General features: G+C 40.3%; 1 protein-coding gene across 1 annotated transcript; it reads right to left on the bottom strand.

The window, feature by feature from the left end:
- Nucleotides 1–493: 493 nt before the first annotated feature.
- On the bottom strand, nt 494–14,717 carry LOC119893700 (ceroid-lipofuscinosis neuronal protein 6 homolog). The gene is made up of 8 exons (XM_038706021.1): nt 14,554–14,717; nt 13,665–13,866; nt 11,817–11,915; nt 11,540–11,728; nt 9,467–9,522; nt 6,567–6,689; nt 1,070–1,198; nt 494–762 (listed from the first exon to the last, which is right to left on the bottom strand). Exons 1-8 carry the CDS (start codon nt 14,715–14,717, stop codon nt 615–617), a joined length of 1,110 nt encoding a protein of 369 aa, XP_038561949.1. The 3' UTR covers nt 494–614.
- Between the last annotated feature and the right edge of the window lie 1,505 nt (nt 14,718–16,222).

A 16,222-nucleotide genomic window follows, 5' to 3' on the forward strand; every position in this document is an offset into this window, starting at 1 on the left:
GGACCCTGTACGCAGGATAAGCGGCTGATGATGGATGGATGATTTAGTGATGAAATAATGTACGAAAATTGTAAAACTTTTTGTAGCTGGCCTCTGACGTGCATAATGATGATAGTGAATAGTGAAGGTTCTCTCTGACCAATCGGTGGTCTCCAATGTTTTCACGTCACATTTTAGTATCGCCTCAGCTCGCTTGGAACCAGGTAATAGGTGCAGATACAACTTTTCCCTGTTGGAAAACCAACAAAAGGAGTAGAGTCGAGGCGAGCTAGTACCATACGGTGCAAAAGAGGCATTAGATCCTAAATATAAGTTGTGATACTGATTGTTTAAACTTTAAACTAAAAAAAGTTTAATTTCACTTTTCATTTCTATTAGTGAAATCTGCCCTGAGACCATGTTGAGAACTACAATATTTTACTATATTTAAAAAAGACAAGCCCCTGGGCCGTGTAGCTGTGGGGGGTTGCTGCAGGTACAGGTGACACATTGCTGTTTGAGTGATAAAAGGTTTATTAAGCCCTTTCCTGACATGGACTATGCAACTTTGGCTTCTTCATCTTTCTGTTAAAGTGATGGCTTTTTGTCATTCAAACTTGTCTTTTGAAATTCTGTTATGCCGGGGTTTTCTGACCGAGGTGGAGTGTGAACACGGCACGAGGCTGCGGGACGTAGATCAGCCCGGGGTACTTCTTCCTCAGGACGCTGTCGTTCCACAGACAGGCCACCCAGACCGCCACCAGACACAGAGCTGCAGAGAAACTACCAACCAGAGCGCGTTAACAGACATCTGTGTAAAGTATCTGAACACACGGGTTGTTTTGTGTCATCTTGTTTGTGTAGAATGACTCAACAGCTTGGACAGGTTGTCACGAAATTTGGTTTCATGTAAAAATCTTTGAAGAAAACTTTAACCCCTAAGGGGAAACCCCTGGCTTCACCACCCTGGCCAAGGTTTCTGGGATGTGTCCAAGTTAACTTTCATTGCTTTTTAGAGCAACTGAAGTTATGACTGTGCACCTTTTTAAGTGTGTAAAATGTTCATTCAAAATGTACTAGTGTGTCATACCCGTAGAGCACGAAGAGGCCGTTGCCGTCGGGAACCATGCCGCGCCTCCTCTGGTGCATCACTGTGGCTGTCATGGCGAAAAAGGTGAAGATGAAGAGGATGAAGGTCTGTCCCTCAGTGATCAGGTACCTGACAGGAGAAACAGGGAGAGTTAATGTGTCTGTTCACTGCTCTGCTGTTGTTAACTTCCTTCCAAGCAGATGTTATTGAGCTCAAAGATGTTTAAAAACCAAACTTGTGGGGGGAAAAAAAACCCCATTCAAATTGCTAAATTTATTTTTTTATTTGAGAAATAAAAATAACTATGGAGCAATAATGTGAAGGATGTACTGTTCATATTTAAAACCCCTGAAGTGGTTCTTGAATTCTGCTTTCATCCTTAAGTGCTGACCTCATTGACTAAAGTAATTAGGCAGCAACACCTGAGAACTACCTAATCAATTATTACTAACACCTGGAGGCGCGCACACACACACACACACACACACACGCAGGTGTGCAGAGGTTTGGTCTGTATACTTACTTGACATACTGACACACAGTATATAGGACATTTTGCTGTATTTCAAATCCTGTATTGTATTTATTGCTGTTCATCTGAACCCTGTAGTTACAAGTTACTGCAAAGAAGAATAACATTTATATTGTCAATGAAAAAATACAGTTTCAAATTTAATATTTCAATTTGTTAAAGTAGTGAATGCATGTAAGAAATGAGATACAACAATGTCATGCAGAATGAGCAGAATTTTACTTTTGAAACTTAAGTACATTCACTTTAGAATACTCTGAGTAGAATTTAAAGGACTTTAATTGTGAGTATGGTATTTCTCCTCTTTCAAATCAGAAGAAAATTTGTACTATATTTAAAGACAATCTATTCTTTACTGTTAATTGTGGCTAGATGGTGCAGTGGCAGTGTTGTCACCCTTACAACTTCAGGACCGAGGTTCAAACCCAGCTCAGGACATCCCTCTAGTAAGGTTCCCCAAGCATAGAGCGTAATGCATTAGAATCAAGCTCCAATATCTCCCTTGTGCTCTGAACTGCTTTTTTTTTGGAGAAAAAGAAAGACATTAATGACCTCAAAAAGATACAATGATAAGATCTCTTCCATTTCACATATTGTAATCTCAATTCAGTATCCACTTGTCTTACCCAAGTCTCAAAAACACAGTCTCTCCTTATCTTATCTTTTCTCCTAAGGGGCTTTTAGGAGCAACAAATCAGATTTTAAGCCATTTGTGTATATGGGATGTTGTGCTTGTGTGTTTTCCCTCTCTGCCACCAGCAGCACCTTGCCCCGCCCCCAATGCTGCAGCCAGCAACGTGAGGAGCGCGGCTGATTCCACTCTCCTAATCAGTGGAGAGTATAAGGGCTGGTGAAGGAAGCTGTCTGTGAGAGTATGGTGGTCTACAACAAAAGAGACAGTGTTACTGAGTGTTTGGAGTCTGCGGCGAGCATGTGGTTGTTGGCAGAGACAGTGACCGGTAGTGGCAACAGTGGGAGTCTCGCGGTTAAGTGTAGTGATTTACTGTTTTTTGTTGTTTGCTTGTGTGCCAGTTAGCTATCACTCCTTTTGTGTTTATCCGATACCTTAGTTCCCTTTAAAAAGGACCCTTGTTCTGGCTTCCCTTTTGGGAGTTGTTTTCCGAGTGCATTTTAGACATTAAATATTGTAAATAAATCCTTTTTTTGGTTAACTTACTCCTGTTTCCTGGTTTTCTTCTGCCCTAGAACAAATTAATTGTACTTACCACCTCCCCCCTGGGCTTCAATCTGAGGTTTGTAACAAAAGTGATCTCAAAAAGATAAAGTTGAGATCTTAATGTTTTGAGAGTTAAAGGAAAGACTATTCTGAGCTAAAGATTTTGGGAGGTGTCTGACTTTACAGCAGTGTTTTTATAGCCCCTCCCTGCAACTCATGTTTGATGACCAAGTCAGCCCAAACACACCTAATGACTTATGATCCTCTGACTGTTCATGTAGCGCCATCATCAGGTCAACATGTTAATGTCATTCTCATCAGCCTCAGCTTTACGGTGTGTTTACTGCTAATTAGCTAATGTTTGTATGCTAACACCCTAAACTAGGGTTTGAACATGGAAAACATTACCTCTTAAACTTGTACTTAAATACTTGTAGACTCCAGACAGACAGCAAACTAATCCCAAACAGGTTCTGAGTATGCAGTGTGTTCACAAAACGTACTTGATGTTCATTACATTTAGCTAATGCTTTTATCCAAAGCAACTTACAATTGTTATACATGTCAGGTCGCACGCCTCTGGAGCAACTAGGGGTTAAGTGATTAAAATTATAAAAGGCAACACTTGTTTTTGCCCTCATTCATCCTGAGCTGAACTCAAAGATCTAAGACTCTCTGTACACAAAAGGCCTATTTCTCTTAAATATTGTTCACAAATCTGTCTAAATCTGTGTCAGTGAGCGCTTCTCCTTTGCCGAGATAATCCATCCACCTCACAGGTGTGGCATATCAAGATGCTGATCAGACAGCATGGGGATTGCACAGGTGTGCCTTAGGCTGGCCACAATAAAAGGCCACTCCAAAATGTGCAGTTCCACCACACAGCACAACGCCACAGATGTCGCAAGTTTTGAGGGAGCGTGCAGTCGGCATGCTGACTGCAGGAATGTCCACCAGAGCTGTTGCCCGGGAATTGAATGTTCATTTCTCCACCATAAGCCGTCTCGAAAGGCGTTTCAGAGAACAGCCCAGGTCCTCCACATCCAGCATCTTCACCTCCAAGATGGTCTGAGACCAGCCACCTGCTGCAACAATCGGTTTGCATAACCAAAGAATTTCTGCACAAACTGTCAGGAACCGTCTCAGGGAAGCTCATCTGCATGCTCGTCGTCCTCATCGGGGTCTCAACCTGACCTGTGCAACTTCGCACAGCCATTGAAGAGGAGTGGCCTTTTATTGTGGCCAGCCTAAGGCACACCTGTGCAATCCCCATGCTGTCTGATCAGCATCTTGATATGCCACACCTGTGAGGTGGATGGATTATCTCGGCAAAGGAGAAGTGCTCACTAACACAGATTTTGACAGATTTGTGAATAATATGAGAGAAACAGGCCTCTTGTGTGCATAAGAAAGTCTTGAATGTAGGCAAAAACAAAAGTGTTTATAATTTTGTTGTGTATGTACAAAGGAACAAGCTAGACCTGCTCAGTGGCATAATATTAAATAAATTGCAGATGGTGGTGAGGCGTTTACAGAGGATCATAGATAACAAAAAAACATTTCTTTTTCTCTTTGCAAAGTTTATTTGCAGTGACGATACAAACTGACTGTGCATGTTTATTCTTGATATCCATTTTTTGAATTCACTTTTTAATACCATGGCTACTGAGAATATAGTGTGTTCTGAATGTGTGCATCATTTTCAGATAACAGCATTTTCATCTCACCTTCAGTGGTCTAAACTCATCCTGATAGCCAGAAGGTTTCAGCCGCTTGGAAAAGACAGTGCCAACATATTTAAAAACATTACCTCAAAACATCGATTCTCTTTGAATGAACTCTGTGTAGTTATGAAAAAATAACACACTTCGTGGTTATTAGCCTGCATGTAGTTTTCTGATAACTTCACAGCTTCTTATGGCTTCTCTAACATTTTCTTTCAACTACTTCTATTTTGATGTCCTTGTTTGTTTTCCTGTTTTTCTGGCAGCGTTTCAGCAGGGAGCCGGTCGGCCCCTGAGCTCTTTAGATTCAGATTGTGTTTATATTGATGAAAAAGGAATATAATCTCTTTCTGCTGTTGGCCTCGCAGGACGTCTGTCTGGATGAGAGCATCTCAGAATATAAATGTGCCAAAGTCAAGTGCAGAATGCAAGACCAGACTTCACGCTTCCTCCTCACACAGTTTACACAACGCTCTCAACACAAAGTAAATGCAGATTTATGCACCTGCAGCCCGCTAATGGACTTAATCACCACCTCCAGCAAACACATGTTTCCCTCAGTGGCTCCATCTGTTTCTCACTATTTGAGAGCAAAAGCAAATAGTTTTCCTCTGGTGAGATGTAGTAAAAACACCACCATAATAGTCATGAAGTCTGTGATCTGCAGCTCTCTTCCACTTAAACAGGAAACAATATATCTGCTCTTACAACAAAAGGTTTAAGAAGTAAATAAGCTTCCTTTTGATTTATTACTATTGATCATTTTATTTTCAATTGATTTAAATTGCTGTAATTCTTTAATGCTTTGGATATATAGCATTTTGATGTCATTTTTAGTGCTGGGCAGTAATAAAAAAAAAAAAAAGAAATCACGATTAATCGCATGATTTTCTTGCGATTAATCACATTATTATGTGCGAAATTGAATAATGAATTCTAAAGTAATGTGTTGCCACTTTTAATTTAAATGTACTGCTATAAACACACAAGTGCAATAACATGTGGTTTGTAAACAAATAAGGTGCTTTTTCCCAGCAGTATTCCCTTTACACAGCGGCAATAAAATATTTCTTGTAAATATCAACTTAAACATTAATGTAATCTAATCAAATATAAAACCAAAGCTATTTGCCGCTGCCAGGGAATTACCTTTATCTAGCTTGGTAAAACAAATTACCATCAGAGTCCAGTTTTCTTGGGATTTGATCTGAACAGGTATCAGCAGAAACATTTTTCTTTTATCAGGGAACAGCAGAAAGGTCTTTTCACACGGGAAGCGACGCTCCGCCTGCATATTCGCTCTTCGCCTCTCATGTGAACAGACAAGGAGACAAGCGGCCAGCGAGTAAACGGCAGGCGCTCTACAGATAGTAACCACGGCAACGGCTTCTGTGCGCTTTACCTGATGCATTCTGTTTCAGTTGCATTCAGAGCGGGGACGCTCTGCCATGTAAATTCCCTCTGAATATGCATAGCCTCATGCACACGCCCGTCCGCTGCTGAAGTTGAATTGTCTCAAACTTTTTGTTTGCGACGCGCAGCACAGATCATTGGCAGAGAGACTGATCCTCGCTGTTTGGAGTTTCCAGAATCTATTACTGTTTAACTAAACAGGACATCAACAGGAGGGCATTCGCTTGGCAGAGCATCCCCTCAAAACTAGATGTAGGCCTGTCAGGTGAAGTTATGTAGACTATAATGTTAATTTAAGTTAAATAGGCTACAGCTGTATAGCGCACTCTCAATAGAGCGCCTGCCGTTTACTAGCGGCGCTGTCTTACTTTTCCCACACGCTGCATCCAGCGTAGTCTACCAGAGCCAGTAAGCAACAGACTTTCAAAATAATAATAATAAAAACTGCATTAACGTGTGATAAAATAATTGTCTGCGTTAATTAATAATGTGTTAACGTGCCGAGCCCTCGTAATTTTGTTTGCTGTATGAAGTGCAAACATTGCTGATTGCCAACAACTAATGTGGATCCTGATAAACAATAAACAGGGACTGAACCTGTGACGGTTCAGTTACAGGACAGCCCCTCTGTGGGATCTAAAGCAGGCTTACCAGTAGTAGGCAGCGCTGGGTATAAGCAGCATCCACGCTGCTGCCGGCATCTTCTCCTGATGTTTCCTGTGACTAAAACCACCACTGAAGAAGAGGAAGAGGACGAGGAAGAGAGGAACATACCTGGAGGAGACAGAGAGGAGAAAGAGAAAAACACTAGGCCTTTCTGAGTCTGCGCTCGTGTGCTTATAGATTGTCAAATTTCACCAGTCACCACTGTTCCAATTCAAAGTCCTTGATATACACAGTGTGCTGACACCAGGAACGCTTGTGTTGTCTTGTGAGTTAGCACTCGTGAACTCAACTTGCTAAACAACAAAGTCAGTTTAAACTTGGCACGATCTGCATTGAGAGAAGCCTACATACAGTACTGTTTTAATATTTAATGGTCCAGTCAACCTGAAAAGGGAATAGCAAACATCCTTGGAGTGTCAGTGTAATTACAGGCATTAAGCTATCTACGTTTACAAAGTTCAGCACAGAATCAGAAGGAGCTTTATTGCCAAGTAGTGTTTTACACATGCGAGGTTTTTGCTTTGGTGATAAGGTGCTACATGTAGACAAACATAAATAAAAGTAGAAATATATAAATATGGAATAGACAATGCAAGTTATATAAGAATATTAAAAAGTTATACAACTATTTGCAGAGAAAGAACAACGTCGCAGATATTTACATGTGCATTATTCTAGGTTTGTTGTGCAGACGTGTTGCAACAGAAGAGAGTATTGTGTACATATATTTTTAATTTACATAACTACAAAGATTAACAATACGTGCAATGTGCCAGGTTTGTGCATGATATGAAATGAAATTTACGTGGCAGAGACATTTGTATTATTTGCAAGGGCCACACAAGTGTCACTGGACAACTGGGACACTTAGAACGAGCCATTGTTAATGTTATTAGGAACACCTGTAAAAACACTATTGGTTAAAAATAGTCCCAAACAAATGCGTTTAAAAAGTTGCAAACAACAAGAACATGCAGAATAATCAGCCTTGTGTGTTGGATAAAGCTGGATTGCCAGCCCGTTCTCATTCCCAGAGCATCAGACACCTACGCCTTGTCGCCTCCTTCGGCGCACATGGAAGCCTTCAGCGTCATGGTTCGACACATTGGGGGAGGCCCTTTAGCGTCATTGTTCATGTCTGCATGAGACGTGGAAAGCCCCACCACCACCACCACCCAAAGCACCTTAACCTTACTCTAACCATCACAGGGGTTTGTGCCTAAATGTAAGTTAGTGATTGTATGCATGTCGACTCCTTTGTGTTGCGCAGACCCAGGAAATTGCGGTGTTTCAAACAGACGCTGAAGGGTACCTTTAGAGTTATATATCTACACTTTGTCATGCTGTCTGAAGGTGTCAGTAATGACGCACAGAGGTGAGGATGTGTTGGATGTGTTAGATGTGTTGGATGGATCAGCAACCAGACTTTCACCCAGGAGACTGGTGTTTGTTTGTGAAACAAAAACTCAACATTGATTGTTTTTAGTTAAATAACATTACTTAACTTACGTAACTTAAGTAATGTAGTTATTTTAACCCAAACCATTTTTTCCTTAACCTAACTAAATAGTTTTGTTGGATGAGAATGGGTTGGGATTACAGGCCAAGGGGGAGTGGCCCCCAACGCCCCCAGCCTCACTGTGCCTTTTCTGGCAACTTGAATTAAGGAACCCTTTGGTAGAGATGACTTTTTAATGAGGGCACAAGCACTCAGGTGATGCGATACGCATTCTTGTTGCCATTTTCACATTATTTCACTGATTTACAGTTAGTGGTGATCATGCGACAAAACCCGGCTAACGCTTGTAAATTCCTATAAATGAGAATAAATGTAAATGTGTGAGAAGATAAAAGTAAATAATAAAGTTGTAATGAAAACAAAGGAAGTCTGTGTTTCCGAAATGCTTACATGGTTCATATTTGTGAATAAATTTGTATTAAATCAAATAGTACAATTTCTTTGACACCGGCAGGTGGTTGTGTGCAACATGCTACATTCACAATACAGAGATCACAATACAGAGAGTGAGTAGAGAATGTGATTCATTGATTGAAATTTGTTATAGTGCCAGTAAAGAACTGTATTAAATGTGAGAGCTTCCTTCATTTGTGAGTGTGACAAATATCTCACAGGTAAACCAAAACTGACAATTTAACAGATTCATGAAGATTTACTGCTACATTTCAGAGGGAAATATTATCTCAACTGCATTTATCTGACAGCTTTAGTTACATTTTACACACGCTTGTAAAATACACGTGCACATGGAAATTTAATGAGTGTCTCCTCGTCGTGTTTCAGTTGTTGGCAGTTGCATGATGATTTCATTTCAGTAACTGTTCAACTGATCCAAAAGCTCATTTAATTGAAAGAAAAGTCCAAAAACTGAAAGTAGATTTGAACTTTGTTTTTGCTAATTTAATATAAAGTGGTTAAAGCTCCACCTTGAGCAGTAATGTGCTGCTCTAACATTGATACCTCAGCAGAAACAATCGATTAATGTCAGACAGAATCAGATATCAGTCACAGGAGATGCTGCTGGATTTTAAATGCAGGACTTTTACTTGTAACTGTGTATTTTTTTATCATTGTATTGATAGAATTTGGTAGGCAGCAAGAAACTATATTTGACCGCAGTATGAATAACTTATAAACAAATGCATTAAAGGATAAGTCTGGTCATATTTAATATTTATTTGGACTTGGAGCTGAGAGACACAGACAGGAAGTCAGACAGTGTCAAAAACATAAAAATCTAAAATATCACCAAACTTAAATATCTTCTTGCATTTTTGGAAAACGATTTACATTTGACTTCATGGTGTTTGGTGTGTCGACTGAACATTGGTAAGTTACAATAAAAAATAGTTCGGGGGCTTCTTACCACATCAGATGACCAAGAGTGTCGTCGAAGTAAAACAGAAGCTCAAAAGAGTCGATCTGCAAAACAAAACAACGTTCATCACTCTGAGCCTTTATCAGAGAGACTGATGTTCTCTTCCTTCGTTGTGTCTTTACAGGAAAAACTTTTTCATGATGTCCCCGAGATTGTGGGTCTGTTGTGTTGTTCTTATTCCTGACACGTCCTCACAGGCAGGTTCGCAAATTCAATTTCACTTGTAATTTTCCACATGGCGGAGGCTGCATCAGACACATGTACTGTTGTAAATTGTTGTAAATTGGAAATCATTATACATTTACTTTCGGTCAGTTAATAGAGTAATCATCTCAGCTCTCACATGAAGGTAAAATGAAATTTGCTGATGAGGACCGTGTGGTGTGGTTGAAATTATTTTGTCCAAATCACTCAGGCACTAATAGTCAGGTACATATAATTCATATTTAAAAGAGGGGATGCATCTGGCCCTTATTTTTGCTAATGACTTATCAATCAATTTTCTAGTAAAAAAATATTTAATAATTATGAAGTAACTAACAAGTCTTATCTTAAGGTTTCTGAGCAGCAGTTGAAACCTCCAAAGATTTAGATTAAACTAAGTTTAACACGCTGTTTTTATGTTTGGTGATTGTATTCAGTTTGATAACTGACTAAACCATTAAGGTGATAATAACAGACTATTGATTGACTGTGAGGCTAGTTGTTTCACCACTAGCTGCAAGCATCAAAGTCAAACCTGTTTCTTCAGGCTGTTGAATTTAACAATTAAAAATCTAACAGAATATAATGTAGTGCAGCTCTCAGGCATTCTGAGAAAAATTATGTGAACCCTTGGTTTTAATAACTAGTTGACCCTCCTTTGGCAGCAATAACCTCAACCAAACATTTCCTGTTATTGCAAATCAGACCTGAACAACGGTGAGGAGGAATTTTGGACCATTTCAGTTCAGCGATATTGTCCTGCAAAATTTCCTGATAAGCCTATGATAGAAACCCTTCCAGACCCTGAGGCAGTGAAGCAGCCCCAAACCATGATTCCCCCTCCACCATACTTCACAGTTAAGATGAGGTTTTGATGTTGGTGTGCTGTGCCTTTTTTCCTCCACACATAGGGTTGTGTGTTCCTTCCAAACATCTCAACTTTGGTTTCATCTGTCCACACAATATTTTGCCAGTAGTGCCATAGGACATCCAGGTGCTCTTTTGTAAACTTCAGACGTGCAGCAATGTTTTTTTTTTTGGGACAGCAGTGGCTTCCTCCGTGGTGTCCTCCCATGAACTCTATTCTTGTTTAGTTTTTGACTTATCGTAGTCATCAACAGAGATATTAGCATGTTCCAGAGATCTCTGTAAGTCTTCAGCTGACACTTTGGGATTCTTCTTAACCTCGTTGAGCATTCTGCGCTGTGCTCGTGTAGTAATATTTGCAGGACAGCCACTCCGAGGGAGAGTAGCAACAGTGCTAAACATTTATAAACAATTTCTCTTACAATGTACTGATGAACATCAAGGCTTTTAGAGATACTTTCATCACCCTTTCCGGCTTTATGCAAATCAACAGTTCTTAATCTTATGTCTTCTGAGAGCTATTTTGTTTGAGGTTCACATCAGGCAATGCTTCATGAGAATAGCAAAATTAAAATTGTGTGTTTATAGGACAGGGCAGCTCTAACCAACACTTCCAGTCTTGTCTCAATGATTGGAGACCAGGTTGGTTGACTCCTGACTCCACTTAGTTTTATTATAAGTCATAAGCCTAGGGGTTCACATACTTTTTCCACCCTGCACTGTGAATGTATAGACGCTGTGTTCAATAAAAACGTGCAAACATATAATTGTTTGTGTGGTATTAGTTTAAACAGACTGTGTTTGTCTGTTGTTGTGACTTGGATGAAGATCAGATCACAGTTTATGACCAATTTATGCAGAAATCCAGGTAATTCCAAAGGGTTCACATACTTTTTCCTGCGACTGTAGATATTCCCTCCTTTTAAAATATAGTGTACTCATCAATCTAAAACACAGATTAACGTGTTAATGTGCAGCTGCAGAACCCACCAGGGAGGAGGGTTCCAGGTTCTTCATGACTGGATTCTCTCTGACTGACAGATGCAGCTCGTAGCCAATCAGCAGCAGCCGTCTGATGATGGAGTCGGCCGCCAGGTGGAGGCTGGTTCCCATGATGACGGCGATGATGCCGAGGTGGACGACATGGCGGGGCAGTGTCCTGGGGCTGCGTTCAAGCATCTGCATCAGGAGAACAGGTGTTTTGATCTGACTCACGAAAGAAAAGCATCTTCACACGAGTTTGTTATTCAGTGAGTGTCTCGTTTACTTTGAGCAGGATGAGCGGTGTGGTGATGTTGTACAGTAGGTGGAGGTATTCTGCAGCACCGGGACGGTTCAGAGGAAACCAGTCTGCTGGGAAGACGAGCTGCAGGCAGCAAGAAACATGGATTCTGCATTTTATTTCTCCCTCACACGACTTACATTTAACATTTAGATTTATCAGTTTGAGTACATGTAGCTTCTTTCAGAAAAACTTTTACCATTAGCTGTCAGTGCTGTACCAGATCATTGGGGGGATATTTTAACCTAGAAAAAAAGTTTAAGGCCCTGAAAACTCATTTTGTCCAATCAGCTTCCAACTGTGAGCGATGGGATCCTACACAAACACATTTTCTGCAGTTTGGTTATTTCACGAGGGAGAGTTCAGTTTTTCTTTCAGTCTATGTGTTCTTCTCACTCATGTGTTAAACTCAACACGAGTCATAAATATTTCATGTTTAAGTGAAATAAATTTCAGGTTTTAAGGGGCTTTAAAGAGAAAATGAAATACTGAGAGAGGGACTATTTCTGATGTCCTGCTGGGGACAGAGTGGGACGCTGACTTTAGCTTTAAAACAACACATGCACATGAACAAACAATGCAAAATATGCTTTCAGATATTTCTGTTTAATCTAAATTTCATATATGCATTGATTTAGATAACTCACAGTATTCAGTAGTCAGCTACACTGACTAATCAATGCTGTGACTAAAAGCTGTAATACTGTAAAAGCAAAAGATCATTAAAGGAGATCAGACTTGCTGATTTACCCTGAGGGTCTAACCTCATTGATGTATGTTTTCTTACAGCTCCTCTAATTGTCTTTCATCCACACAGATTGCTGTTTCTCACTTCTTTTCTCCGTCTCTCTCCCTTGCACTGTGGTGTGCGTGCCATTTTCTGTAGGATGATTAATAAAAGATTTGAGCTACCACTGCAACTTTAATTAAAAGCAGAGTCCCAATTAGGCGCCTGTCCCCTTTCCTGTCCTGGTGTGGCTACACTGTTTGACAAATAAATGCAGGATAGTTTATTTAGTTTTCTCTGGATGTATAAAATTTCTTGAAGCCCACCAAGTTGCCTGCTTTATTTCTAAGCTGCTTGGATTCTGCATAAAAACATAAATGTTAAAACTTTTGTCAGTATGGACATGCTGCACATTGTTAGAGCAGTTAAGATTCTCCACAATGTAATCGTTAAATTCATTTTACACAGACAATGAGCACCAAAGTATAATTCATTCAGATTTACTGGCACAGTCATTAGGTCCGAATATGTGTCTATTCCTCGATTATTTATAGTCCACCAATCAAAAGATTCAAAACGGGGTTTTGATAAAAATGAATCTAAGTTGAAATAAATGCAGTAACCTTCAGCTTTCATCCTTTCTACAATGGTGTTCCTCTCTCTCTCACTGCTGTTCAATAATTGATTTGAATAATTGATAAAAAGTTTAATTTATCAGCATTCTCACCATGAGGGTTTCTGGGTGAGGTGGTTTCACCAATCAAGACCTCTGTTTATTGTCCAGCAGACATTCAGCACTAACAGTGTCCCACTCAACCTGAACCCACCCTCTTTAAAAGAATTAGGAACCAGAGAAAGTGATAATTTGATAATGCCATGACAAATCATGATAATCATGAAGTGCTGAATTTTAATCTTAAATAATTGAAACTGGAAAACACAGCAGGAAAACAAAATCCATTAAACGGAAATAAACAAATTAAAAACAGATCAACATAGAAAGGATAATTTTCTCTTTTTGTGTTTTTTCTTCAATAAAGTCTTGGGTAATTAGGGAAACAAGACATTTATCCTGCAGGACTTATCGCCAGTTATCATCCTTTTACCGTGACAACAGGCCGGCCCACATCCAGGATCCAGTTCTGGACGGTGAAGCTCAGCCAGAGATCCAGGTGGAACCGAGGCTTTGACAGAACTGACTCCATCGCAGCAGAACCGGCCGACTGGCTGCAGAACACAGAACACGTTACAGAAGACAGACGAGCACAAAGGTCTTCTAACCAACTGATCTGAACCCAGCGACTCCGACTGCCATGAAGGAGATCCTAAATGTTGTAATGCAGTTAAAGAAACCAAAACGTATCTGAAATGATGCCGACGTAAAAAGTTAGCAACACGATTCAAAAGACATTCGTGAAAGCACCAAATCAACTCAAAGTAGGACAAATGAATTGTTGCCAGATACATTTTCACATTCGAGGAATTTGCCCTGGTACGTATCTGTGCTTAAGAGTACACATAAACATAACTACAGAAATATAAAAAAAATATAAATATAAACTCCTGATTCATTTGCTAATTAGAGCTGAATAATTAGATGGTTTTCTTAATGAGAGCGTTCAGGCCTTCGTGTTCCCTTCAGGATGAACTGTAATGACTTTTCATCTGGTATAGTTGATGTTAAGGCACCAAACTGCAACGTTCAGCCTTCGATTCTGGTCGAGGACCTTTGTTGCATGTCCTGTCTCTCTCTCCCCATGGTTCCTGTCTCTCCACCCTATCGACTGCCAAACAAAGACAAAAGGCCACAACACGCTGATGATTAGCAGGTATAATGTTTACAACATGTCCTCATACCTAAACTACACAATAGGTTATTTGTCAATTCCTCCAGAAACAACATCAATGACCGTCAGAAAGTATCAGTCCAGCAAGAGTTTGCCAGAGTTTCGACAAGCCCTACTGTGCTGCGATTGGCTAGTACTCGTCACTTGCCTGTGTCCTTGTGATCGGATGCTAGCTCTACAGCGAGCGTAGCCGCCCGGCCCACCTCCCCGCCGAACGCTTGCGGGCGTTTCTCGGGCTGTGGTCTCAGGCTGTAGAGGTGTGTCGCAGCAATCCAGAATAATGGACTCTTCCCACTGTGCCCCTCCATCCATTGTTGTTATGCTGTTAGTTGTATAAAGTTCCAGTACAAACGTACAAAGCAGGTATAACAGTACAACAAGTTCAAAATTACAAGGGTTTAGGCTGGGGGGAAATAAAATCTAAATTTATTTTTTAACTGCAAAACTAGCTGTTGCAGTTTTAATTGCTTTTTGCTTTAGAGACTGTTGAATTTGAGGAAGTGTTTTGTTGGAGCTCATTCCTAAAGGCAAAAAAGCAAAGCTTCTTATCTGTATTTACATTTTTGGATTTGAAATTAGTCTGTCACTCTTTTTTGCACTCCCTCTGTAGATTAAAAAGGTTTGAAACATTTAGATTTGTGTTAGTATTATTACATTATCATCAGTATCATCAGTAGTGTCAACGAGTGTTAGCCAATCACAGCACAGTAGGGCGGGACTTGTCAAAACTCTGACTGGAAAAATAATAACACGTCCAGCAACAGGCCTTAACTACGTTATGTAAGTCATGTGATGTTAAGTTAACACGTGGTTAACCTTGTGAAACGGTCACACTTTGATTAGGTTTAGGGAAAGTTTCTGGTTTGGCTTAAAGTAAGTACGTTAGGTAATTCATGAAAATGAACGAGTGATTCAGAAACGCCATTTAACTTAAAACTCAGCTGACTTAAAAGCTGGTCTTGTGTGTGTGAAAGTCCTGGGTTTGACTCATCCATTCACCTCCTTATGCGGACTTTCTCGCTCTTTATGCCACATCTCCATCCAGAGAGCCACGCATGGCTAAAAAGCGATAACGTTTTGGGTCTACGGGCTGACAGAGGAGCGGGTTTGATGAGTCCTGAAAAGGCCTGAAGCCAAAGTCGTGACCTGACGTATGCTCTCCTCCTAAAATCCTCAAACTCTGTGAATGTGGATTCCGTCCAGCTCTAATCTCATCCGTTCATCTGTCACACACCCAGCAGAGGACGGGCTAATGTCCTGCTGCATTCATTATGTAATCAGGTTACTGACATCCACAATCTCATTTTCAGAGAGGAGCCAGCGACGAATACATCAGCAGGACAAACTTCACAGACACGAACCAACAGCACAGAACACAATTCAGACTTCCTCTCAAAGTGTAATATATTTGTGAAATTTCATGTTCAAACTGTAAACCGACCCCAGGTTACACACCCAGCTGGGCTCAGTGCTTACTGGACGACAGAGTGGTGGGAACACTGGGGGGGGGGATAAAGACTAAAGTAATTTCTTCTTGTGGAATTAGATGTTCAAGTGGATGGTGAATTTTTATCTCCTGCGGGGTAAAAAGACTCTTATTATTCTGTTGTCCTGACGTTAGTAAGTCATTAAACTGTGTGTTTTTCAAGTGTAACATCCCACAGTGTCTCCGTGCACTTCATAAAAAAAGATTATCACAGAATGAGTTGATAATTTCAGCACAGAAATAATTAGGTTTTCAGTCTCGATTAAAAATCTGTCTCTCTGATTGGGCGAGTGGGGTACGGGAAGAAAATGCTCTGCCCACAGTAAATCAT

This window comes from Micropterus salmoides, unplaced genomic scaffold (assembly GCF_014851395.1).
Source record: "Micropterus salmoides isolate LMB-PRFRI ecotype aquatic unplaced genomic scaffold, ASM1485139v1 Ms_hic_scaffold_8, whole genome shotgun sequence".
Taxonomy (NCBI): Eukaryota; Metazoa; Chordata; class Actinopteri; order Centrarchiformes; family Centrarchidae; genus Micropterus; species Micropterus salmoides.